General features: G+C 38.3%; 1 protein-coding gene across 6 annotated transcripts in view; it reads left to right on the top strand.

Moving 5' to 3' along the window:
* Nucleotides 1-27910, top strand: part of ARHGAP26 (Rho GTPase activating protein 26) — a 453586-nt gene that overhangs the window by 314701 nt on the left and 110975 nt on the right. For all 6 annotated transcript variants that reach the window (XM_075209689.1, XM_075209691.1, XM_075209688.1 and 3 more), the window contains exon 19: nt 797-935. In XM_075209689.1, the coding sequence (XP_075065790.1) occupies nt 797-935 (139 nt within the window). The remainder of the gene's footprint in view (nt 1-796; nt 936-27910) is intronic.

The raw sequence follows: 27910 nt of genomic DNA, 5'->3' as shown, positions 1-27910 counted from the left end.
GGATTTTTTGGAAGCACTTTTTAAGACCCCTGAGACAAACATTATTTTTCTGAAATTGAATTACTCAACGTATATTCTAAAATGAGATTCATTCACATTTACCCATTTTTAACTTCTTGAAACAGATGGTGAGAAAATATATTTTAATTGAAAGGCATTTAACATGTCAGAAATCCTAATAAGCCAATGTACTCTTGAAATGAAACAATAGTTTATAATTTATTTAATAGTAATTCAATAAAATAAAATGGAATGCTTCAAATTCACATGGCCATCCATCTTATTATTGGTGACCTTGTATTTATATACTGACATAATGCAGAGATGTGGAGTGAAAATATGTATTCCTTTTGGTACATGTTTACAATTTAATTGTCCTGCCACACACTCATACATACAAGGCCAATTTCATAGGAAGCTAATTACCTGTCCGTATGTCTTAGGAGTGTGGGAGGAAATCGGAGCACCTGGAGGAAACCCAAGCAACCCTAACAAATATTGCTTTGCTCATAATCAGCACCAAGGCCCCATTGCTGCAAGATAACTATGCTAATTGCTGTTCTACCTTACCTTGTCACAAGATGCAAAATGACCACGCTGGAATGTTCATAGTTACTTGAATTTAAAGTTAGTCACTTCTCTCTCTTTCCCTTGGATTTTGTTTGCCGACGTGTAAGCAGTGACAGGGTTAAAGGGGATTTACTTTGTAAGCAATGTGCCTTGACAAAGTTTTTTTGCCATTTCCTTTATATGTTTTATAAACAGCTGACCTTTTGAATCTCATTTTTATTTATAGATGTTTTCCACCGTACCGGAGATGCCACAGACAAACTCCCAGCTGCATTTGTCTCGTAAAAGGAGCACTGACTCTAAGCCACCTTCCTGCAGTGAGAGGCCATTAACGCTTTTTCACACAACGCATTCCACAGAGAAAGGTGGGTGTTTCAGCTTCACCCTATACCCCCACATAATGCCTAGGAAAAAAACCTTTTATACCCTAAGGGTTTGTTTTGGTGCCTCATTTTGTCATCCTACTCCCTAAACATATCACTTTCTTTTTTTGCTTTACGCAGAGAGTAATGCAAAAATATGTTGTTTAGCTTTATCACTTTCATATGAAGCCTATGATAAAATTATTACTTGATGTAGGGGGAAATATTTTTTTCTGACTTAACTTCCAACCTCACTTGAGGCTGCTTGTTTTTATTTTAGATTGTTGTGCAAATAGAGATATACATTTTTTTTTCTCTTGTAGTAAAGTAGCTGACATTGGGGGTTATTGACATACCTGCACAGTGTACTAACCTATATCAAAAAATGTTGCTAAGCTCGCTTTTGTACCAAGTGGCCTAAAGAGAGCAGTTATCTTATTTCTATGGGTAAATGCACTGTGCATGTTGCTTTGGTAATAGATATCTAAGTATGAATTATATGTATTCATTTAAATACACATGTACAACATATATGTTCCTGGTTATGAGGATTCATGCACAAAAGAAATAAAACATTTATTAAAGTAGATTATTAATCATGACAATAAAAACATTTATTTACACTCCTTGTTAAATTGCTTTATGACATGCACAGGACAGCTGCTACAGGGCATACAATGAAGCATACATATATGTAAGAAACACTCATTTATGGTGGGACAATAATCTCCTCAAAGCCTATTTATTTTCATTACTGATTATGGTGACCACAGCTACAGTACCTGACCTATGTAATCAGCATGCTATCCTCTGGAGTCCTCTGCTCTTACTAACTGACCATTCATGTTAATCAACAAACTGGCCAATTGGTGAATTATGTACCGTTATTATTGCTTGCGCAGCAAAACGGCATGAAATTGAATACCCAAGAGGCAGCATCAATTAGTATGCAGTGTATTTCTTATGTCGTCCCTGATTAGTAAACTGGTGAGAGCAGAACATGCTTCTGTTGGGCGGAATCTTAGCTGTTATGTACTCCTGGTCTAGTCTTTTCATATTTAAACTACATTTTAAAAAGTTTGCATAATTAATTTATTGTTCAGTCAATAGGGTTTATCGTACAGTGTATATTTTTTCACCTATATTAGTAAATCACATCCATTATATTTTATGGACTTAATTTGTTGTGGGGGTATGCACTCAACTAAACAATGTGACAGATCCCTGTAAGTCTATTGTATATATTTGAAATTCATAAGCTCTTACTCCACATATTATTTTGTTTGTTCATCATCACCCACAATTCTCTAATATCCTCTCTGAACCACCTGTAGATAAATTGTTAGTTCACACAGCAAGCTCCTCACCCCAAATGTATTAAATACATCAAAACATATGCTATCAATTGTTTGCAATAAACAGCTACAGCTTCTTACCACAAACACACTGTCTGTTGTCATAAATATACTTATAACAAACCCCAATAATGCATGTGATTATTTGCAGCTGCTCAATAAACATTGAGCAAGTTGAATGTATCTCAATATTGGATTATTACTTAAGATTAATGTCTCAGGATATTAAGTACTTAATTAAAAAACAAATTTAATTGTATGTTTATTGTGGCGCATATCCACATCACCCACACTGTATACCGTAAGACATAAAATATGATGTACTATTTAAGTAAATTCTGCCCATCATTACGACTTCATGCAAAGAGAAGATTATCTTTTGAACCATAGCAACTTGTTAAAATCCATATCTGCGGAAGATTAGTGCTAGATACAGGAATCATCAGTGTAAACCAATTTTCACCCACCCTGCCTTGCAAAGTTTGTAGAAGTCATTGTAGTTTTTTGTGCCGTTTCGCTCTAAAGTTTTATATACATAAGCATAAACAGTGGTATGAAAATCAGTCTTTAATGAGTGTGGCATGATTGTTACAGATGTCTCTTCTGCAGGGAGAAGGTGGGGGAAATATGAAATTGTTTTTTGCATGCCTACTTTGGTAATTTCTTGGGTCTTTAATGAATGCTGGAATCAATCAGAACTGCTTTTATAACTCAAACTGCAGGCATTCAGCAGTCTGGATTTTATAACCTTTTATTGATATGTTCAGTTTGGGCTCTGGATATTTTGCAGTCACTGTCTTCTATTCTACCCTTTCTAACTTTCATAGGGATTATTGCAGTCAGGTGCCACACACAAGAATTTCAGATGATGCTACTGCGCTCTGGGTTATTGCACTGCAAATTCACATTATTTTAGTGTGTGATGACCCCTAGTAAAAATTAATGACTCTTCCCATCAGTGTTAGTATTTTGTAAATAAAGTATGAAAGGAATGTTATATCAAAATGACAAGTTTGTTGAATATAAAAATGTATTTTGTATTTCTATGGGATACACTACAAGCACGGTGGCTAAGTAGTTAGCACTTCTGCCTTACATCACTGGGGTCATGAGTTCAATTCCTGATCATGGCCTTATCTGTGAGGAGTTTGTATGTTCTCCCCATGTTTGCGTGGGTTTCCTCCCACACTCCAAAAACATACTGGTAGATTAATTGGCTGCTATCAAATTGACCATAGTCTGTGTGTCTGTCTGTCTGTGTGTGTGTGTTAGGGAATTTAGACTGTAAGCCCCAATGGGGCAGGGACTGATGTGAGTGAGTTCTCTGTACAGCGCTGCGGAATTAGTGGCGCTATATAAATAAATGGTAATAATAATAGACTACAAGCGAAGTATACTGTTTGCTTACTTCATGCTACAGATCTCTTCTTTCCCAATCAGGCCTTTGGTGCTGGCTGTGCCATGTTGGCCTTTTGATGGTGGAATTATAATGGCCTTTACAAAATAGCAGATTATTTAAATTCAATTTAAGTTTCATTACTTTAGACATTGCCAAATTACATGTTGTGGTAATTGCCAAATTACCACAACATGTACACCGGTAATGCATTAAAACTCCTCTGGGCAAAGGGAATATATACATGCTTTATAATTGGTTTACCTCTAATAGTGGTACGCAAACATATGTGAACCATTGGGGGCAGGACCTTAACGCAATGCTCGCCACTGTGAAAAAAGAATAATGTGAAGTTGATGGAAGTTGGATACAAGATTATGATTTAATGCTATTTGAGCCTGTCTATAAATACTAATTTTGTTCCTATGATTTCTCCACAATGCTTTAGATGATGCGGTCATACAATACATGGCGGTTCTGCCTGGTTATTGTATGACAGATTCCATAACCCATTCTCACCAAGACCCCATGGGAAAGCGCTGTCTTTCCACTCAGCATGCAAACTTACCTTTCTTGGCAGCTATCATAGCTATTGTGAAACTTGAATGCTCTTCTACTTCAGCTTGAATACCTATTGAGACATCTTGTCGATCTTCTACAGCCTATGACTTTATGAACACATGTGATTGTGTTATTATTGCATGCAAGGTTCCACTGCCCAGAGACCACATTAGCAAACATGTTGTCCAAGATCCTCATTGCCAGTCACATTACTCAGAGACCATGATCAAGAAAGGGAAACAAACCAGTCTGAACATCTTCCCTGTTACACAATGGGACGTGCTGTTTGGAAGTTCTGGGGTGATCCAGCGCAATGAACTCCTCTCCAATTAACTGTAATGTCAAAAGCATCAAGGTTCTTATAGTTCTGAAATAACTATAACCCCAATGAGCAAATGTCGCATGGAGGCGCCAGGAGGAGGTTCATGATAACCGGGGCTCTGCTGTGCTAAATTGGACCTCTTTTCTGGGAGTCCACTCAGTTTTTTGAATGACTGGAGAAGGGACAGCTTTGTGTGCTATTCCACTTCTTATTGTCAAAAGTTAATGGATTCTAGATGGGCGTCTATTTTAGTTTGCTAGTAATTCAACCTTGTGCATCCAGTTATGCAAATTCATAATCATTAGGTACACACAGGTCTTGTTTCATACCTATTGGTATCTATTGGAAACGTAAAAAACATTTCCAATTTATCAAAATATGTTGAATACTCGTTTCGTTTTGTATGTATATGTTTATATGGTGACACAAAATGATAGCAGTTGGTCTTTGGACATTTGATCATATAAGGCATAATATGTAAGAACGTACAGATAGGCAGATTGTAAGACAAATGACAGTGTAGATAATAGTGTAAGTGTAGATAATAGTGTAATTGATGTTGTAATTTTATGCTTGTTTCTAATACTGTACTCAGTTGTTTATACACTAAAAGGAAGTAAATGGCTACTATGTGACCTAATTACATTAGTTTCTTTGACCATGTGAATTGCCTGCACTGTAGTAGTTTAATCAAACAATATTTGAATAGACAACTGATTTGTGTGAACCTCCACATCCATCTTTTACAAGCAAAGAGTGGGGCACATTTTGCAAAAAAAAATGTCTAGTTACATGTACACTATATGGACAAAAATATTCGGATGCTTGAACATTACACCAACAGAGACTGTAATGATATTTTATTCAAATACATATACTTTCATATGGAGTTTGTCCCCTTTTGCAGCGATAACAGCTTCCACTCTTCTTGGAAGGCTTTCCACAAGATGTTGGCGTGTTTCTATGGGAATTTGTGCCCATTCATTCTGTAGAGCAGGGGTAGGCAACCTGCGGCTCTCCAGGTGTTGGGAAACTACAAATCCCAGCATGCCTTGCCAACTACCTGCTGGTTATCTACTGGCAAAGCATGCTGGGACTTGTAGTTTCACAACACCTGGAGAGCCGCAGGTTGCCTACCCCTGCTGTAGAGCATTTATGAGGTCACGCACTGATGATAGACGAGAAGACCTGGCTCGCATTCTCCATTTCTGTTCATCCCAATGGAATGGGGTTGAGGTCAGGGCTCTGTGAGGGCCAGTCAAGTTCTTCCACACCAAACTCATCAAACCATATATTTGTAGTCCTTGCTTTGTACACTGGGGGACAGTCATGTTGGAATAGAAAAGGGCCTTCCCCAAACTGTTGCCACAAAGTTGGAAGCATAGCATTGTCCAAAATGACTTTGTATGATGAAGCATTAAGATTGCCCTTCACTAGATATAAGGGGCCTAGCCCAAACCCTGAAAAACAACCCCTCCATTATCCCTCCTCCACCAAACTTCACAGTTGACATAATGCAGTCAGGCAGGTAGCTTTCTCTCTTTCTCGCCAAACCCAGATTCTCCCATCTGACTGCCAAACAGAGAAGTGTGATTCATCACTCCACAGAACACGTTTCCACTGCTCCACAGTCCAGTGTCTGTGCGTTTTAAACTACTCCATCAGACGCTTGCTATTGGTCTTGGTGATGTGAGGCTTGCATGGAGCTGCTCGGTCATGGAAACTCATTCCATTAAGCTCCTGCCACACAGTTTTTGTGCTTACATTAATGCCAGTGAAAGTTCGGAACTACTCAGCTGTGGAATCAGCAGAGTGTTGGTGTCTTTTTTCGCACCATGTGCCTTAGCAGTCATTGATCCCGCTCTGTGATTTTGCATGGTCTTCCGCTTCATGGCTGAGTTGCTGTTGTTTCTAAAAGCTTCCACTTTCTAATAATATCACTTAAAGTTGACCTTGGAAAAGCCAGTAGGGATGAAATTTTACTAACCGTCTTATTGCGAAGATGGCATCCTATCACAGTACCACGCTTGAATTCACTGAGTACTTCAGAACAACCTATTTTGTATTACAAATGTTTGCAAATGGAGACTGCATGGCTAGGTGCTTGATTTTATACACCTCTGGCAAAGGTGTGATTTGAAACGCCTCAATTCAATAATTAACAGCTGTGGCCAAATACTTTTGTCCAATTTTTTGTGTGTAAATATGTGTGTGTGTGTGTGTGTGTGTGTGTGTAGATATATATGTATATATAATAGTGTGCATATTGCATTTCAGAAGTATTGCTATGTACTGTATTTATTGAAAGTTTAACATGATTTTAATGTGACCAGTTATGATTATTTTTTGAAGAATAGTTTGGAACATATCAGTGTGTTTATTTTTAGGGTTAGGCTGTCTGAATGGCTTTATTTCCTCACTTTGCAAATATTATACAGCAGACTAAAATATAGCTGTCAGGTGACTATTTTTACAGTGCAGCCTCTTGTCTTGCATAAACTTTATGTTGAAGTTTGAACATTGCACCTGGTCAGTTGTACTGACACCTAATTCTTTAATCTATGGAAATAAACATTTATTGTAGACGGCCCACAAGCATCTATATGTATTTATACCTACCCTTTAAACACCCATCAGTGCTCATTTACAGCCATAAAAAATACAAAACCATATTGTGCTTTTGTTAAAAGGACATGTAAAGTATATTTAATTAGTGCTCAGAACAGTAATAACTATTTACAGTTTTTTGTTGGCATTTGCGTTTTTAAGTTGATTTTAAACTATATTTGCAATAACAGATTGTTTGCAACAGAAGAGAAAACTATGAAACGAACAGATTACCTGCAGGAATTGCAGCTCAAATTGAATGTCTCTAATGTATGCAAAGTAAATGTGGCATGGGAAGCGCAAATCACGTCCTACTCCTGGAGTGATCCTATTACATTGTGTCAGGCAGTATGGATAACTTTGCTTCAGAAAATCTGTACTTTGTCATATGAAATGCTCGATGATGTAGCATAGCTTCCCAAACATCCGCATTGCACCTTACTATTGGTGTAAAGGATATGGTTAAATTCAAGGAAACCATATAATGTTGTGGACAGCCATTCTGTGGTATATATTACAACTGATTATTCATCTTCAGCACCTGTGTACCCAATGTGAATACCCTCTGTGCTTTGGCAGTGCCCTAGTGCATTTCAGACCCTGATCTATTGCAGAGTATTGCACTTATACATTGAAGTAACTTATTTTCAACTTTGAAATGTGAAAGCTGGAACTGTGTCTTGGCCGGTGACAGGTTTTGAAACAGTTACTGACAGGTGGGAAAGCAGAGCTCAGTACTTTGTTCACGTTCTTGCTATTCGGCAGCCAAATAACACACCCCACGTTCCAGATGCTTTTTGTGTTCACACTGGTTTATCTAAAAAATCCTCTATATGTTGCCTTACAATAATTATTATTGTGTTGGGGATTACTGAGAAATTGCATTTAGAAATCTGTTGAAGCATGTTTTACTTTGTCAGCCAAGGCTACAGTGGGATATTTATCACACATTGCTAAGTTTGCCGATTTATTCTGTTCTGTTTAAAAAGTGACATGAAAATGGATTTGCTTACAGAAAAGGAAAAGCAGACAAGATTTTTGTCCCACATGTTTACATGTTTTTTGTTTTGTTCTTTAGTTGGGGGGTAGGGGGTGAGACTGGTCAACTGAATGCTGCCATATATCTGGGGAGCAACGTGCCATTCAAGTGATTGAGGCTTTAGTTAACAACATGGTGCCAAGAGCAATGTTATGCTGGAATTCATAGCAACCAATCAGATTTTGGCTTTATGGCAGTTTTGTTTAGTCAGTTTAATGAGAGCTCTTATTTGATTGGTTGCTGTGGTTTATAGAATTTCTTCTGCTTGCACAGTGTTCTAAAATAAGTATTATGTTTTGTATAGATCTACAATGATCTGCCAGATAACTTGAGTGCATACTTGGGTTTTTTTGCGCTGTTGCTATGTGATCACAACTCATGTTGCAAAGTTTGTAGAAAAAATAGAAAATTGATTTTGCACTCATTGCCACTAAAGCAAGCAGTGATGACGGAATAAATGACTACATAGTTTATAAACTGTCTCTAAATCATGATCAATGATTGCCAAAATACTACATTGTATGGTTAGCCTGTGTAAAGGATATCTATATTTTCAATATCTTTAATAAAATTTCATAAAAGTAAAGTCATTTGGAATGTGAAAAATGCCAGTGATGATATCCAAATGTTAATGGTCCAATCACAGATACAAATACTTTACAGATAAAAAAATAAATCAAGTTAAAGTTTGTATCTGCTGCATCTTTGGAAAATACATTTTTGATGAAGGTTTCAATTAGGTTTGTTACAGCCAAGACTTTTGACTGAAAAGTCTGCAATGGATGCTATAGAAAAAGAATTCTTATAAATCTAAACTATATTCAGATATTTAGAGACACGCATTGTCCTAAATGTCATGTACTTCCCTTCCTTTATTTTAATATAAAAAAAAATGTATAACAAATTGTAGACCGAATAGAACCATATTGTTACAAATGATTTTGATTTTGCTCTCAGAACATATAATAAAACACCATTGGGTAAATGTATCAAATTGCGATTCTAGCAAATTGACGATTTTAAGCATTATTGGCATCCAGATTTAAAATGGCAATTTAAAGGGGGCTGTGGCTTAGCTGCCATCGAGAACAGTCACACCGAGTTAGAGCTCTCACCAAAATCCCTAAATCCAGCCACATCAGGGTTTTGTATACTCCCCTTCCTTCCCTTTCCCTGCAGGCTGTGGTTTCTACTCCAGCCATTCCTTTAATTCATGGACTCCAACATGTATACCCAGGGTCTTTACTACCACAGAGTTCTGACAGCCTGCAGCCTCGGTTTATCCGACCCTGTCACTAGAACTGTGCTTCGTTCCCCTAGTGAAGTTTAGTGCATAAACTGTGGTTCTTCCACCCTTGCAACCAATCTGCTTGACTGCCCTCCTACTGCAGTGTGGGCAGTGGCTCCTCTTGTGTCAGACACAGCTCTCAGGCTGATGGTTCAGCAGCACGTACGCCACTTCCTTTGCCGCACTTTGCCTTCTATATCCCAGCAACTGTTGATGAGGGCTTAAATACGGACTCACCTGTATTGTCTATTCACCTTGCATGGTTAGCTTTGCATGCTGATTGAAGCGCTCTTGAATCTGGGTCCAGTCTTCCTCCCTAGGCCTTATTGACACACAGATGCAGGCATCAGAGAGACTGTGATAGACTGCCTGGTCCCATTCTGCTTGTTGCTTCACGATACCAAAACAGTACAAGCTGCAATTGTTTCAGGGAACTTACGCTGCATCAATCTGTGCAGTGTGATTATTATCACTGACATTTATATTACGGCTTTTTTTTATGCACTTGCCTCTGCTAAGCAATAGTAGATTTGTATATTTGTCTACACTATGCTGGATACAGCTACTTAACTTTGGACTCTTGTACTTTTCTGCAAAGTGTAGTTTAGATCAATACTCTCTATCCATTTGTGTACATCCACTCTTTACTTTGTTAACCCTACATGTGGTCAACTGACTGTTTGTTTAAGCTGTAAGCTAGAGGTGCTCTTCAGTATTCCTACATGCTCAACAATGTCTCCTTGATTTTATTTCTGGCCCTGCCTCTGATGACCTCTAAACCTCATGTTGTAACTTATGTATAACGCCTCCTGTGCTGAAAGTATTAGGGAACACTCACACAAAGACCACACCCAATTATTTTGGCCAGTTCTCCGGGAATCTGCCTCACACTATTATGGGTCCAAAAAAACTGAAACCATTGACCAAACCAGCATCTTCTGTTCACTTTTTTGGTCTACGGTTTGCCCCTCTCTACACCAGTTACAAATTCGCCTCAGAGAACTCCACCTCATCTATGGCACAACTGGATTTGCCTCCAGCTTTGGATGCCACCTCTTTCCCAGAAATAGATGAATCCGTTACGCTTTGCGCAATCCATCTCCATTTAATCTCATTAAAAGCTGACATTAGGATGACTGTTAAGAAAAATATAAATGGAAGAGGCAGAACTAGTGCTGGCACAGATTATATTGAAACTAAAATGGAAGAACTTGTCTTTCGCATAACAATTTAATCACTGCTCATGATTCACTGCAAGAGAAGGTCTCTGCCATTAGAGAGAAACTTACAGATTTGGAAGACAGATTCCGACAGACCTTTCAAGATAAGCATCATCCGTGACTCTAATGTGGACTTATATGGCTTTGCAACCTCCCTCTTCAACAAACTCCTTCCCTCTGTCTCGCCCAAAGACCTTATCATTGATGGGATTCATAAGCTGCATAAAATCTAAAATGGCTCCAGCCTCCTCTCTAAAAGACACTCTTCTCAGGCTCCTTCTGGGAGATCTTCAACTTTTCTAATGCCTCCCCTGTTACTCTAGCGAAGTGTAGACTACTTTGTCCTATCACAATGGCTCTGAGGGCTGCAAACTTTCAAAAGAGAATGGGGCTTTCCGACTGGTTACATTATTCACAGAATTGGTACCTATACTTCTGTTGCTTCTTCAGACTCCACCCAATCCCTTTTGGTAGACTGGAATATTCCTGTGGAAGCTTCTCCCTCCAGCGCTCCCATACGACTACGAAAAAAGTGGCCATCAACCTGATTGCTCCGTTGTGCTTCCACTTATAAATTTTACCGGTTGGAATAATGCCTTCTGCCCTGAACCCTTTAATTTTCCTGGGACTTTTAGGACGTTTTTATCTGAATTTTCTTATTCTCTGAACCGCCCTGAATGTGTTGTATGAGTTTAGTCAATTGGAATACCTAGTCTGATTACTTATGTTCTCCTCCTATCTATTCTGACTATGGTCTTCTCTTTTTTTTAAGTTACTTTCAGCCTTGTCCTGTTACATATATATTTGTTGAAACAAGTTCTTCTGAAAGTTTTATGGATTTGATTCAGGTTTCGTTGTTAAAATTTACAGTTATGTGTTTTCTATACAAATGTTTATATTTACTACTGTTAGTGATAAGCCTGACTTCATGTGTACATTTTTGCATAGGTTGTCAGACTGGGCCAAGCGTGACCTCTCCCACCCCACTTGCTAACTACTTTACTACACTTTATTTATAGCAAAATATCTAATTTCCGTTTTCCCCTGTGTTTTAACTCTCCCTCCTTTTCCCTGCATGGCTGTTCCCCCTTGTTATAGGTATGTAAGTAAAGAGAACTGTTCCCGTGATTTATTTATCCTCCACATCAAAGTCTACCTCCAAAAAGGTTAGCTTTTTCTCACTTAGTGCTAAGGGCTTGAACTTACCCAACAAATGCAGATTATCCCTCCACTATTTTTCCTCTCAAAAGGCCCTCTGTAGCTTTATAATCATAGATACTCTACATGTTATATGTCAAGTGGTCTTTTCAAGCGAATGTGGTGGCTATTCTAATCGGTAACTCCTGTCCATTCAAGCGTGACAAAAAAGTTAGATAAAAATGGATGGTACTTAATCTTAATGGGTACGCTAGTATCTTGTAAAGTTATGTTCGTTTCATTGTTTGCCCCTAACTCAAACCAGCTGCTCTTTCTTCAGAAACTAGGCCTTGAAAGACATAAAGATAAAGCGGGAGCCTAATTTATCATGAGGGACTTTAACTTTGCCCCGAATCAAAATTAGATTGAACCCCCCCCCCCCCCCCCCTCTACTAAACACATCTCGCAAGCAATTCTTAATGCATCCTTTGCCTGTTTTTGGATACTCATTGAATATGATTTGTACGACGACTGGAGGGTTAACGCTTCCCACTGTTTGGTCTTTTACCTTTTTCTCACATGTCCATAGGTTATATTCGCATATATCTCCTTCTAACCGATAAATGGTCCTTACAAAACATTTCAAATATAGAAAAGATGTCAATCATGTGGTCTGATCATGTGCAAGGGAAGCAGGGTATGTGTGCAGCTTAAATGAAGTGGGGAGAAGCCGGTATACTATACTGGCACATACCGCCCCACTTTGAGCACTGGTTACAAATCATAACCGATAGTTTTGTAACCTTTATGTATACTAATAAGCTGGAGGACACTTATTTACCCAACTTTTGATGCGTGTTGAAAGTAGTTGAGACGTACAGCAGTTCATGCTGCTGCCAGAATTAATTTTCAGAAATACAGAAGTCTTATGAAGATCAAATTGCAAGTTTGAAAGCTCAACATTAGAAGAACACATGAAATTGCAAGCTTAAAGCAGATTTGATTGAAGCTTGGAAAAAATTGCCATCGGTATCACTAGTTCATATCCAAACTGCTATAATATGACTTCAATAGAAATTCTATACATTGGGGAACAGAGCAAACAGACTATTGGCACAAAAGCTCAGAGTAAAAAATATTAGCAACATAGTTATTAAGGTTGAAAAGAGACACCACTCCATCAAGTTCAACCTATTTTGGATCTCTTGCAATCCCTCAATTATATTTGAAATTGATCCAGAGTAAGCAACAGCCAATCTGTTTCAATTGTGAAAATCCCCCCCAGACCCAATATTGCAGTCTTATATTTACCCTATATCCACTACTATCCTTCATTTTGATTAACGGTCGTATCCCTGGATACACTTTTCCTCTAAAAATCTAGCCCTTTTTTAAACATATTTATTGAATCTGCCATCACAACCTTTCCTGGCAATGAATTCCATATCTTGACTGCCCTTACTGTAAAGAACCCCTTCCTATGCGGGTTGTGATTTTTGCTCTCCTCTAACCTTAGGGGGTGACCGCGTGTCCTGTGTATAGTCATTGGGGTAAAAAGTTCTCATGAAAGTTCTCTGTATTGACCCTTAATGTATTTGTACATAGTAATCATATCTCCTCTTAGACGTCTCTTTTCTAAAGTAAATATGCCTAAACTGGCTAACCTTTCCTCATAACTCACAACTCATAATGGGGCTGCACGTGGCTAAGTGGTTAGCACTTCTGCCTCACAGCGCTGGGATCATGAGTTCAATTCCCGACCATGGCCTTATCTGTGTGGAGTTTGTATGTTCTCCCCGTGTTTGCGTGGGTTTCCTCCGGGTGCTCCGAATTCCTCCCACATTCCAAAAACATACTAGTAGGTTAATTGGCTGCCATCCAAATTGACCCTAGTCTGTATTTCTGTTTGTGTGTATGTTACATAATTTAGACTGTAAGCTCCAATGGGGCAGGGACTGATGTGAATGAATTTTCTGTACAGCGCTGCGGAATCAGTGGCGCTATATAAATAAATGGTGATGATGATAACTTAATGACTCCATACCCATTATCATTTTTGTTGCCCTTCTCTGAACCATTTGTAGTTCCAAATTATCTTTTTGATAGATTGGTGCCCAGAACTGTACTGCATATTCAAGATGAGGTCTTACCAACGATTTATACAGTGGCAAAATTACACTGTCTTCCCTTGCATCTATGCCCCTTTTTATGCATGCTAATACTTTATTTGCCCTTGCAGCTGCTTGACAAGTCTACTGTCTACGAGCACTGCCAAATTCTTTTCCATTATAGATTCTCCTAAATTAATTCTATTTAATTTATAGATTGTGTTCTTATTTTTGATCCCTAAATGCATAACCTTACATTTATCTATGTTAAACCTCATATTCTATTTGGCCATCCAATCCTCCAATTTATTTCAGTTCCTCTGTAGAGAAGCTACATTTTGGTCTGATTTTTGTACCTTACAGAGTTTAGTGTCATCTGCAAAAATAGAAGCTTTACTTTCTAAACCATCACCAAGGTCATTAATAAATATATTAAGAAGGAGTGGCTCCAGCACGGAATCTTGAGGTACGCCACTTAAAACTTTTGACCAATTAGAAAATGTTCCATTTATCACAACTCTTAACCATATCAAAAGCTTCACTGATAATCGGGGTAAGCGTAATTCCAATCCTTTAGATATAGCAAACCAGCTTGCTAGTTATTATGTGAAAATTTTATAACCTCCAAACCGATAACTTCATTCCCCAAACTTCGTCAGATACTATTCACCGTTTTAGACCCATTAGACCTTTCCACTCTGTCTTTGGATTTGTCCACCTCTTTGTGCTCCCCTTGGACAGAAGATGAAGTTAAAAGGTACTATTAAAACTCTAAAAAAGGATAAAGCGCCTGGTCCTGACGGCTTTAGTAACCTTTTTCTTCTTACTTTCCAATCTGAGTTGACGCCAACACGTACAGCACTGTTAAACCACACTACCAGCACTTCCTCTTACCCCAAGGAAATGCTGGAAGCCCAAATCCTCACAATTCCTAAACCGGGTAAAGATCCCACTCTGCCAAAATTATCACCCTATAGCTCTTTTGAATTCTGCTATAAAAAATGTTGCAAAACTTATTGCCACTTGATTTGAAGGACTTTGATAGGCTTCATTGTAGTTCTTTGTCCTCTGTTCTACTTAAATTTGGATTTTCTGGTATTTTCCTAAATACCATATATGCCTTGTACTCTGCCCCCTCATATATAGTAATGGGGTTTTGTCTTTGTGCTTTGCTATTTCTAATGGCACAAAAAAGGGTGTCCCCTGTCACCCCTTATGTTCACGATAGCTTTAGAACCTTTAGCAGAAAGAATACGGAAGCCTGACTAGATCACAGGTGCAATCATTGGAACACTCAAAACTATGCCTTTTTCGCTGGCAACGTGTTATGGTTTGTGTCAGACCCGGAGACCTCGTTGGCAGCTTTACACCTCATCCTTCAGGAGTATTGCGTGGCGTCTTACTATAAACGTAATAAATAAAAATCCAAAGTCCTAGCTATTGCAACCCCGCAAGCCTCCCAAGATACCCCCTCAGTTAAGACTGAGTATAATTTGCAACCCATTTTCTTTATCTATTACTTAGGTATTTTCATATGCGGATATCAACTGTAATTACTCTATCCTTTTGTCCCAAGTCATATCTTTCACAAAATATGGGCTAATTATGAGGTCTTATGGTTAGGCATAATAGCGGCAGTGAAAATTATGCTTCTTACCAAAATTATGTACCTTTTTCTGTCCATTCCCTACTTACATTTTATGTTGTATCCCTCACTTTCATATGGAGGGGCAAGCGTCATACGTTAGCAAAAACAAACAAACGGCTAGATCCAAGGTGAAAGGTGATCTAGCTGCACGTAGGCTTGAATTTTATCCGTTTGCCTGTCAGAGCAGATTAGGGGATGGCTGGCTCCTGACCCGCCCAAGCCATGGGTGACTTTGAGAAACATGATTTTATATGGGTAAAAACAAAATATAGACCTTTTAACAGTCACTCCATTAAGAAGCATATGAGACTCAATGCCTGGGATAAAATGTTACAATTAACCTCAGATTTTACTCTCATATCATCTCATCTTTTTATTTTTGGATTTTCTAAATTTATTACAAATTTACACCTGTCGTTTTGGCACAATAGGGTATCACTAAGCCTCATCCCTACAAGGGTAATGCTGTGATCTCTTTTTCCCAACTACACGAAAAGTGTAATATTCCTACCCAAGATTTTTACAAATATTTACAGATCCTACACTTTATTGAATCTCAGGACTGCTCCTTGCCCAACCTGAAGCCTCCTCCTTTTTCTATTAGTCTGTCACCACTTAGGCGCACGTGTGGTATTTCATCCTGGTATAAATCACTCCTAACCTCTATAGACGCCCATAAACTGACTACTCAACTCCAGTGGGAAACTGATCTCCAGCTGTCCTTGACAGAGGAGAAATGGGATCGTATTTTTCAAAATGTTTTTAAAATCTCCAAATGCATCAGCCATTTGGAAATGTTACCTAAACTTATCCAGAGAATGTATTTGACACTTAATAAGTTACATAAATTTCTGCCTGTCACTAAATTTTGTTAGAGAAAATGTGGCAAAGTTGTGAGCCTGCTTCATATTTTCTGCAGCTGCCCACAGAATCAAATTCTTTGGTCTGAAATCTTTGTCTTAATGAATCAGATTGTAAATGTTACCCACCGCAGCTTCAACCTCATAATCACTATGTTGTAGAACATATCAATATTGCTGCTAGAGCTGTGATTGCACAGTACTGGACATCTCTGTCCCTTCTGCCTATTTCTGTAATAATCGTCAAAATTCAAAAAAGTTATGACATGGATAACATAGGTTTCCAATACACGTCTTCTACTACATCTCCCCTAATTAAATGGCTTTATTGGAGCACTTACTAAATTGTATACTTAACTTTCCTACTCTCCTCTGTGGATGTTTTATTGAGTACTTGTTTTGGCCATGCATCTCCTTTGTTTTCAGACATAGTTGTATAATAACATGTGACTTATTTTCCCAGGTATTGTCTCCCTTCCCTTCTTCCCTGTTCACTTGCTTGTTTCCCTTTGTTATTCATCATCATTCATCAACATTTATTTATATAGCGCCAGCAAATTCCGCAGCGCTTAACAATTGGGAACAAACATTAATAAGACAATACTGGGTAATACATACAGACAGAGAGGTAAGAGAACCCTGCTCGAAAGCTTACAATCTATGGGACAATGGGAGTTAGAAACACAAGGGCATGTGCTACATCATATTGCACAATAGACCAGCCAGACTGCAAAGGTAAAAGTACTGAGTGGGCTGTGTGTGTTGCAATGTTGGTCAGAAGGTCGTTGTCTTGCGTTAGCAGTGTAGAGGATGGCAATAGGGTAATCTAGGGAAATTAAGATGATGGTTGAGGAATATCATAATGTTATTATCTTGCAAAACAAAACAATTCAATAAAAGGCAAGTGTTGCCATTAATAAAAATTGCTGTTGTCAATTACCCAGTCAATAATGCAGAAAATTGTTGATTTGTCAGAATCGCAATGATACATTTGCATCCATGGCTCTCAGTAAGAAAAACATGCAATTATAGAATGATGTAAGTCATAATGAGTTATTTAATGTTAAGGGAGGGCTGGTAAATTTTAGCCCGGGGGGCAAGACTTGACTTGGCAGCCTATTAGGAACATTTTAAAGGAAAAAAAATTGCAGGTGGCCCAGTGACCCACCCCAAAGTAGCCCAATATTGGACCGGACCGGGGGGGATATGCCCCCTGCCCCCCAGCCCAGACGGCACCTGCGTGATGTGCATTCAGCAAGAAATATCCTGAACTACTCAGTTTGTCCCATCCGACATCTTTTTGCTCCAAAACCACCCTCTTCAGGTGCATCGAATCAGAACAGTACAAATAGTGAGTTTTTTTCCTGTTTTGCAAATGACCTATAGTGTATATAGCAAGTATGTGTGGTCGCTACCTTGTTGGTGCTCCTCCTCCAGGCTACTGCACTCTCAGTCCACAGGGATATAATCATGTGTGCCAATAGTAAGCATTTGGGCCACGCAGTTATCTGACCCATTATACACTGCCTCTACTGGGCCTTTAAGTTGTCCTGCGCCTTCCTGCCCTTCCTTAGCACCCCTGTGTGTAGTTGATTACTAATTTTTTCTGTCCCATACCAATAGCTACATTCAAATTTCTTTAAAAGGCATACTTGCATACTCTCCCGGAATGTCCGGGAGACTCCTAAATTCCAGGTAGGTCTCCTTTGCTCCAAGGAGAGCGGCCATTAGTTTACATGCTGCCCGCTTCCAAATTAAATGGGCACAATGGGAGTCTGCATGACATGATTGTGTAATTTTGGGATCACAACTGATATAAGTATAGTCATTATTAGAGAGGTTCTCCGCCTAAATTTTGTTTGTTGTGTTTTCCTTTTTTTTTTTATTATGTTGATACCTTTCTAGGCTGTTTTTTATCACAGACCATGAGCACTAAACAATTTTTTTTACGAATCCTGGATATAAGCTGGTTATGTTTATTTCTTTAGACATGTTTCTCATGTTCCAGGTGCTCAGTGGCCTCCTGACACCTATGCTGATTTATAGTGTGCTATACTATTTTATCTTCTATTATAGCTGCTATTAAATTATAGCACATTATAATCACTTAAGCTGCTTGCAACCAGGGAAACTGGAACACTGTAACTCCATCAGAAGCTGAGAATATAATCACTTAACCAATCATGCTGTCAAGGGCCCTGACTAACAGTGGATAAACAACTGTGAGGTAAAACCTAAAAATTAGGTGGAGAACACCTTCAACACCAAGGAAACCATAACTGCTGACCGATTTGAGATGCTACTTCTGTATTTCTTACTATAAAAGCTTGTTAATATAAACTTGCAAGTAGATCCTGCTTTGACAACAGCAAAGCTGTTGCAGAAATGTTGTACCAGGGTTTTTCAAATTGTGTTAATTTAACAAGTTAAGTGGGGAATTCAGTTAGCCACGATATTCCGCCGAACATGGTGTCTGCGCACATTTTCAGGTACTACAGTAACTGAACAGCGTGGATTTCTCCTCGCACCTCTAAGGGAAGGGTATGGGTGGTCTAACTTAGGCCGAGTACAGTAAGAACGTGTTCACACAATTGAAGCTGAGGCAGACCATCATCATAATCATAATCATTTATTTATATAGCGCCGCTAATTCCGCAGCGCTGTACAGAGAACTCATTCACATCAGTCCCTGCCCCATTGGAGCTTACAGTCTAAATTCCCTAACATACACACAGACAGACAGAGAGAGGGAGAGACTAGGGTCAATTTTGATAGCAGCCAATTAACCTACCAGTATGTTTTTTTGGAGTGTGGGAGGAAACCGGAGCACCCGGAGGAAACCCACGCAAACATAGGGAGAACATACAAACTCCACACAGATAAGGCCATGGTCGGGAATTGAACTCATGACCCCAGTGCTGTGAGGCAGAAGTGCTAACCACTAGGCCACTGTGCTGCCCAGCACAGAGATCCATATATGCATGTTATGAGATGTATCTTTTTCATCTGCTAGGGGGCAGGTGAAAATATGCACTGATGATGATTGCCAGCACTAGCTAGCTGCTTCTGATTGGCAGATTGCAAATTCACCTCTAATGCTGTTGGGTGCTTTCTGCTTTGTTCATGCATATATTCTAGGCTTTTGTGGGCATATTTTAAAAATAATTTTATTGCTACTTACATTGCTTCGTGAGAAAAAGTATTATATCAGCTGTTTTAGATCAAGCTTAATAGTGAAAGTGTTTATACGCTATCAAAACGAATGTTATCTTTTTCTTGTTGGTGTTTGTGCATGTATTCCTGATGTAATCCTGGTACGTATGCTACAGGTGCAATACTGAACACATCTTGACTCTTCATATGAGAGTAAATACACTATTTTTATGAGCTGCTTTTTTGGTTGTAAATTACACCCAATGAGTCCAACTCTGAATCAGACCCTTAATTTAACATCTTCAAATCCCGTCAGATAGAGATAGTAACAGCTCACCTGATCCTCTGTTTGTGTCAGCATTCATGGAAGATGCACATAAAGGACAACTGAATTACACTTTCAGACTCATTACTCTCCGTTGAATCTGGGGCATGGAACAGAGAGACACATTAATAGTTGCATTTGCAACTCTCCAGCCATCTATCTCTCTAATTGAGCTGTTCAACTTTGCTCCTAAAAGACAGTTGTTTCCAGTCTTGGACATCAAATGATCATATACTATAAAGATATTTATTTTCATCATTACTTCCATGTATTTGTCAAGCAGCAAATTTGATAGTTCCATCATTCATATATAGAAAACTAAAGCTGAAGTAGCAGCAGTGAGAATGTGACTTTAACGTTCTGAGACGTGGAATGGAAGATATGGCTTACATGCCAAGAGCTTTACATTGTGCATGACTACCTGGGGCAGTCTACAGAAAGGGACTGTTTTATTGCTGCCATGTGATGTTTATATGGGTAAATGGAGCTTTTATTACATTTGGGGATTAGGTGAAAAGCTCTGTAGCAGCAGCTTGTGTCATAATGGCCAAACATTACTGCATTGTAAACTTGTGGCAGTTCTACTGTACAGCTGAGTCCAGATGGTTTTTCCTTTGTTTTTAGTTGGCTACAATTGATAAGAATATTTCATGTTGGGCAGCACGGTGGCTTAGGGGTTATCACTTTTGCCTCACAGCACTGAGGTCATGAGTTCGATTCCCAACCATGGCCTTATCTCTGTGGAGTTTGTATGTTCTCCCCGTACTTGCGTGGGTTTCCTCCGGGTGCTTCGGTTTTCTCCCTCAATCAAAAAACATGCTAGTAGGTTAATTGGTTGCTCTCAAATTGACCCTAGTCTCTGTCTGTGTGTATGTGTCTGTATGTTTGGGGATTTACACTGTAAGCTCCTATGGGGCAGGGACTGATGTGAGTGAGTTCTCTGTACAGCACTGCGGAATTAGTGGCACTATATAAATGATGATGTTGATCAGGTCCATGATAAAAATGTAGTTACTATAAAAATATAGGTACTGTTGTTTCATGGTATTATTTGAAACAACTGTTCAAGTTACAGTAAGATGAGATGAGCTGCAATTAGCCAAAAAGCCCTCCACTCTAACCAGACACTTAAAATACACTAAAGACTTTTTTGTAAAATAGAAAATATTCACATGTAAAAAAAGTTCACTCACTTTGGAACACTTGGCACCAGTTCACTAGCACTGCAGTTCCCTGGACTACATTTGCCCAACCATTCACCTCATGATAAGTTTAATTGAGTGATCCCTGCACCCTTTACCATTATTTTCTTCCCTTCCCCCATTCCTTCTTTAAATCCCCCTTCTCATTTAGCAAAATATAAAAGCAGCACCTTAATTTTGAGTACTTTTGATTTTTTTTCTCCTTTATAGTTTTGCATTCTAAGGAAGCTCCAAATGAGTTCACCTTCGTTATTACTGTTCTTATTTATTCTGTTTTATCATTTGGTTAATTAGAAACAATAAGAAACAGTATGTATGTTATGTTTTTGTTACTTTCCCCACTCAGTTGGTAATTTTTGGCTTTATGTTTGTGTTTTAAGTCTTCCAGTGTATTATAGCTATAATCGCAGCATCAATAAATTAGTTTCATTTTGTTTTTTTATTTATAAGAAAAAGCATCATCTTGCATATGAAAAACAATTTACAAGTCTCTGCTCATAATTAATGTATTTGAAATTAATTGTTTGACTATTTAAAATTAATATATATCTGCATATTTCAAGCTCAATAATGTACATGGCATTACTAATTGTGTCCACCATGCACTTTCACTCTCCTTGTTAGAAGGAATATACTTCTCCAGGGGACATAGTATGAGTGACAGCTTTGCAGTTTTGCTGAGAAAAAATGCACTGTGTAGACTGGTGGATTCATACACAAGGCCATTGATATCACAGTAATTCAGTAGCAGCAGAGGGAATTAACACTCTTCTTTTTGACCCTGTTCTAATGATGTGGGTGGGGCTTCAGCTGACTGCAATGGAGTGAGGAGATAATACTCTATATTAAAATAGAGCTGCAGTTAAATGTCAGCATAACACTGAACAATTTATTTTGCCTCCATAGCTAAGATTTTAATGGTCCTTCAAGGATTCAATCCCTACTTTTTTGTTTTGTTTTGTTTTGTTTTATTTTGTTAGGCAATACTACTTTATAGCAGATATACATAAATATATCTTCAATTTCAAGGCTTTTAATATATCATGTTGTATGGAAAATTGTACAGTTAAGTTAGATTTAAAGAGATTCCTTGCTATGCTGCTTTTAATAGGAATTCAATTTCTAATATGCATATGTGACTGGATCACTTATATGTAACTTATGGTATAAATTTATTTAAAGGAAATAGCGCAAGGCGCTTATTTATATAATTGCAAATGCACTTATTATTTGATATTGTGTGTATTTTGATATAGGAAAACTTTATTTCTAAGACCATGGGAGAAAATTTGTTTTTTTTCTGTTTTAACCTTGCTAGAGGAAATGCATTATTTCTGATTTATATATCTGATACAATAAGCCTTTGTTTAAAAAATCTTTTGTATATCTTGGTGTAAGGAAATATCTTATTTGGGGTTTGTAACTTTTCTTGGAGAATTCTTTTCTTTGGAGGAAATGTGTATTCTGCAACTGTTAGAATTAAGCACCCATGCTAATCTCATGTTGATTAGACCTTTTGATGCGAGTGTCCAATACCCCTCAAGGGAAAGGAAGGGGTAATTAGACTTGCTGTCAGATGTCCACTGTGTCCAAGATAAGATGCAGGAAGTCACAGCAAGGTTTTAGGATATTACAGATAAGCGTAAATATCGGTAGCTTTGCATTGCATGTAAATCCATGTTTTGGTAAACAGGTTGCATCCTGATACTAAAAATAGCCTGTGATGTTGTGTCTAAAACTGTATAAAAAGTAGAGATGGTCACTGACCCCTGTGTTTTGGTTTTGTATTCGGTTTTGGATCTGGATTACCTTCGTGTTTTGGTTTTGCAAAACCGCCCTTGCGTGTTTTGGTTTTGGTTTTGTTTGGTTTTGTTTTGCTATTTTTCAAAAAAATACAATTTTGTTTGGTCTAAAATAACCTAATTTAGTGCTCCACCAGTTTCTTAGATGAAACGTGAGGTAATTCTAAAGCTAATAAATTATGAAAAAAACAGTTTAATCCCTGGTAGGCCAACCTTAATACGAACACTTGTCTGCAAATTATACAGACAAACCTGGTTGTCTACCTCCTCCATCTTTGATTATTGTCAATGTAGCCATCGTCTTTGGGTGTATATTACACCCTTCACTTGTAGTTGAATATTAAAAAAAGCAGCCTGCACAGACTGTGGAACTAGAAATTCGAATATACAAAGAAATAGACAAAGGCAGTTTGGTATCTGTCTGCATCAGACCCCAACCCCCCCCCCCCCCCCCTCCCATCCACTTGTTGTAAAATAGAAAAAAAAGCAGCCTGCATAGACTGTAGAACTAGAAATTCGAATATACAAAGAAATGGACAAAGGCAGTTTGGTATCTGTCTGCATCAGATCCTCTCTTTACTAGGAGTAAAATAGAAGCCGTTATATAATCTAGAATATAAATAGAAATTGAGAAAGGCAATTTGGTATCTGTCTGCATCATAATCATCAACATCCTCATTAGCGCCCTCGTCACCTCCACAAATCTCCCCCTCATCCTCTTCTATTTCCAAAGTGGCATCCTCAATTTGTGTATCACCGGCTACACTTGGGCTGTTCAGGTACACATCAGAAGAACTGCTGAAATGGCCCTTCTTTATGGGTACACTAACAGAATGCTCACGATTAGACATACTACTGTTGGATGGACTCTCCACAGGGATTGGTGTCATTTGTGAATCAGAGCAAACATTATCATCTAATGCCTTACTATTTTCTTGCAGCTCGGCTTTGACGCGTAACAGTAGTTGTGCACCAATTGTAGGCTCGGTAACTTTTTGGGATCTGCCACGAATAGCCAAAGGTGAAGGCCTCATTCTCTCTTTGCCACTGCGTGTGTAGAATGGCATGTTGGCAATTTTTTTTTTTTTATCGGCACTTAACTTTTGCTCAGTAACATTTCTTTTTCGCTTCAACACAGTAATTATTTTTTTTTGTTTTTGTTTTTTGGACTGATTTCGAAACACTGTGTAGTTTGACATTGCCTTGCCCAGATGACATACTGGGAACACTAACATCAGGACTGGTGAAAGAACCTGGTTGCTCATTCTGCTCATATGTGGACTGCTTTGAATCCATTCTCAGCTCAAAGCACTTGTAGTGCTAAAAATTATTTGGTAAGATACTGCTGACAGATAGTAATTTTGACAGCCAGAAAGATTTATGCACAATTATGGGGGACACCCCAAAAGCAATGGGGAGTGCCAAATATTGAAAAAAAAAAAATCCTCTATCCTCCTCTCTTCTCCAGCGATTTTTGTTAGAGCAATTGCAAGAAGAATATTGTATTCTCTGTCCCTGCTCTAATCAGCCTGTGACTACACCCTGCTCTCTCCCTCTGTCAAATGGTGATGGATTGCTGTGGAGGCGTGTATTTATAATCTTCAAGTATCGCGAGAACCGAGCCCCGAGATCCGACGATGTTACGATGACGTTCGGCTCGGTACTCTGATACCCAAAGTTCGGGTGGGTTCGGTTCTCGGGGAACTAGACCCGCCCATCTCTAATAAAAAGGGAGCCCTTGTAAACTGAAATGTATCATTCTGATGTTCCATCTGACCTGACCACTGATACCTTTAATCAGTGGAACTGTCCTTGTCGGAACACTTTGAGCTAAATAAACATCACTCTCTGGTTCAAGACCCTGCTTGACATCTTCTTCAATATTGCTGTAATTCTGTGACCTACAGATTAGACCCAAAATCAAATTAGTTTCCTGCTGTCTAAGGTTTGGACCTAGCTCTCCAGTATCACCGCTCTGCCGCTACCCAGCAGCTCTGTCCAGTGTGATAGGCCAGGAGGGATATATCCACAGCACCCTGATCCAGTAAGTGGTCAGGTGTACCAGCCCAAGTGTACCAGCACGGGAGTACACTAGAAGCGGCAGTTACCCAGAAGGAACGTGGTTCTGGATTCCATAAAAGAGTCCAGTGGTGGCAGCAGGCTCTTCCTGCTGTGGCTAGAGGGGTGTATTCTGAATAATGAAAGGGGATGGTGACAAAGTAAGCCCAGCCAGTTCACAGCAACAACAGACAGGGTGGCATAGGCAGTCCATCCTATCACAGCATAGTTTTGTGTTCTTTGAGTGTGGGAAACTTCCATGCTGGAAACTTCAGATTTTTTCTTCCCACCTGTTTTTCCAAATCAAATTTACAAAATGTATTGAATAAAATATAGATAAGTAAAGGATCATAGTTGCCAACATTTTAAACAAATTTCCAGTGACACTTTCCTGCCGAGTCTATGCATCTAACCATCTGACACACAGTACTTGGTGCACAAGAATCCCCATTATATGTTCAATGGATTTGCAATATTTTGCATACAGAATAAGTATAGATAGTGGTGATTGTATTTTGTATAAAAAAATAAGAGAAATGATATTGGGTAGTAGGTCAATATTATAAAAAATAGTGGCTATGAAAGAATGAATCTGGGTCCCACCAGTTAAGTTAGAAGGGAAAGCTATAAAGTTGAAAATATAATTGATGTAAGTCACCATTTTTTGATATCAGAGGATAACAAAGTCACTTTTCCCAATCTTTTCTTATAGCAAAGAATGGGAACATTTTGCAGTCAGTTCAAATGTGCATGTTGCAGGTTTTGTATTCATTTGGTATATTCTATCTTTTCATAGGTCATTTGTTAGTGATGTATACCTCCAATTTTTGAAATTAAGAGACAGACACAAAGTTTGTTGTGGTTTTATCTGTATAATGAGATGGCCTCATCATAATGGGGGCATCCACTAGTCTGCCACATTCTTCTCATTGCTGTTGGCAGGACATACCTCCCAACATTACTTCCAAGTGGGACAGTCCACATTCCTGCCAAGCGAGACAGCCCTCCAGAATTGGGACTGTTGCTCCTAAATTGGAGAAAATTGGGAGGCATGGTAATGTCTTGGTACTGAATATTTTCTAGTCGAAAAATGTTACACCATTTTTATACATTGAAATGACTTGGTACAGATAACATGCTGCTCTCATTTGAACTGGAAATCTTACTTCACTCTTGAAGAATGCTGTAAAAGAAAAGAACTGCATTCAGTATTTCTCTCTGAAGAGTAATGTTTCAGACATGTTGGTTTTTACAGAAAATGCAAAAATAAATGCCATTTGTGAAACATAAATACACTGTGTAATGTAATGTGTAATAATAGCTATGCCTGCCAACAACCTCGACCTAAAAAACAGAAAGTAGTGGGAGTCTGTCTAAATGTGACATTTGAGTGGAAACGTTCTAATAGCAGAGCACTGAGGTCTGTGATATTTGAAAGGTATCAACAATGCTGACTATGAATGGCAAACTTTTTCAAATCCAATTCATACATAATGCATTAGCGAAACACGTTTCATTGGTTTTGTGTCCTTGTTCATTTTAAATATCTGGTTAAAAAATATGTTGTACAAGAGTAAAATATTTCCTAATATTAATAGGCTAGGCATTCTCATTGCCAGCTTGTATCTTCTCACTTTATTCCCAAACGCAAACTCTTCTGTGCTAGGTAAAACATGCATACGTACACTATGCTACCAGAGTTGCAAATATGTAGAGGGCTTATAAGGATTGCTCAATCACTTAACTTCACGTTGGTTTTGAAGGCTAAAATAGATCTTACTTTAATAGTGTGTATGTATTGTTACACGATCAGGTTAGGGTTGCCGTCTCCTGGGGTAAACGGCAGCACTTCTTATGTAGCAGCCAATAATATCACACCAGTCCAGTGCTTCGGTACAAGTAGATGCTGCTAGTTTTATTAAGCCAAATAAATTAAACAAAAAATAAACACAAATCCTAGCATGTCCGGCTCAAACTAAAATAATTGGAGAAGTTCCACTCACACAAAACACATAAGTTACATGTAACAATGTCAGTGTATCTCAGCAGGTATCTGATCTGTTCCCCAGGCAGTGAGAGAATGAGGGAACAGCCTCAGTCTTTTTATTGCACCTCAATGGGGTGCAACTCCTAACAAGCCAGCAAAGTGTTTGGCAAGTTGGAAGCCCAGAAATGGGCCTAATGAATGTAGCATGACCTTGTTTCTCCATTCATAACCCTAGGGACCTTACACCGGCTCTTCCTGCAGCCTAAACGTTATTTGGGAAGCTCTTTCCCAAAACACAAGCAATCCCGTTGGGATTTTAAAACACACTAGGACATATATACTACCCATCGATAATTTTCCAGTGCTTCTATCGCAGTATGTATGTGTATATGTGTGGGTATAATTTACCTTTTTATGGCCTATATATATATATATATATATATATATATATATATATATATATATATATATATATATATATATATATATATATATATATACATATACTGTGTGTGACAAATGGTAGTTTTGTTACAATTTGTGTGAAGTGTTTTTTACATAAGTGAAAAAGTAAAGTCAATTGCCATTGATTTTCTGAAGATGTATTTGTAGAAAAGGCAGAGAAACATCTCACCCCTATAACATATTGCCACACTTTGCTTTGATAGTCAAAATCACCTGTGATGTATTATTGTAAGTCTATTTAGAATTGGTTTATTCTTTCAATTGATCACAACTTCTGCTTTGAGAATTGCAGTGATAATTTAAATTACAGTTGCTAAGCTTGAAAATGACAAAAGTTCCTTGGACAGGGAGGAAGCTTTAGGGTTGGAACTACCAGTAAAAATATGGACAAAATGTTAGGAAAATGTTGCTAATTTATGAAACTTATAAATGAAATATCTATAAA

This window comes from Mixophyes fleayi, chromosome 4 (assembly GCF_038048845.1).
Source record: "Mixophyes fleayi isolate aMixFle1 chromosome 4, aMixFle1.hap1, whole genome shotgun sequence".
Classification (NCBI taxonomy): Eukaryota; Metazoa; Chordata; class Amphibia; order Anura; family Limnodynastidae; genus Mixophyes; species Mixophyes fleayi.
Note: the sequence above shows the minus strand (reverse complement) of the source record. Positions and strands in the feature narration are given on the sequence as shown.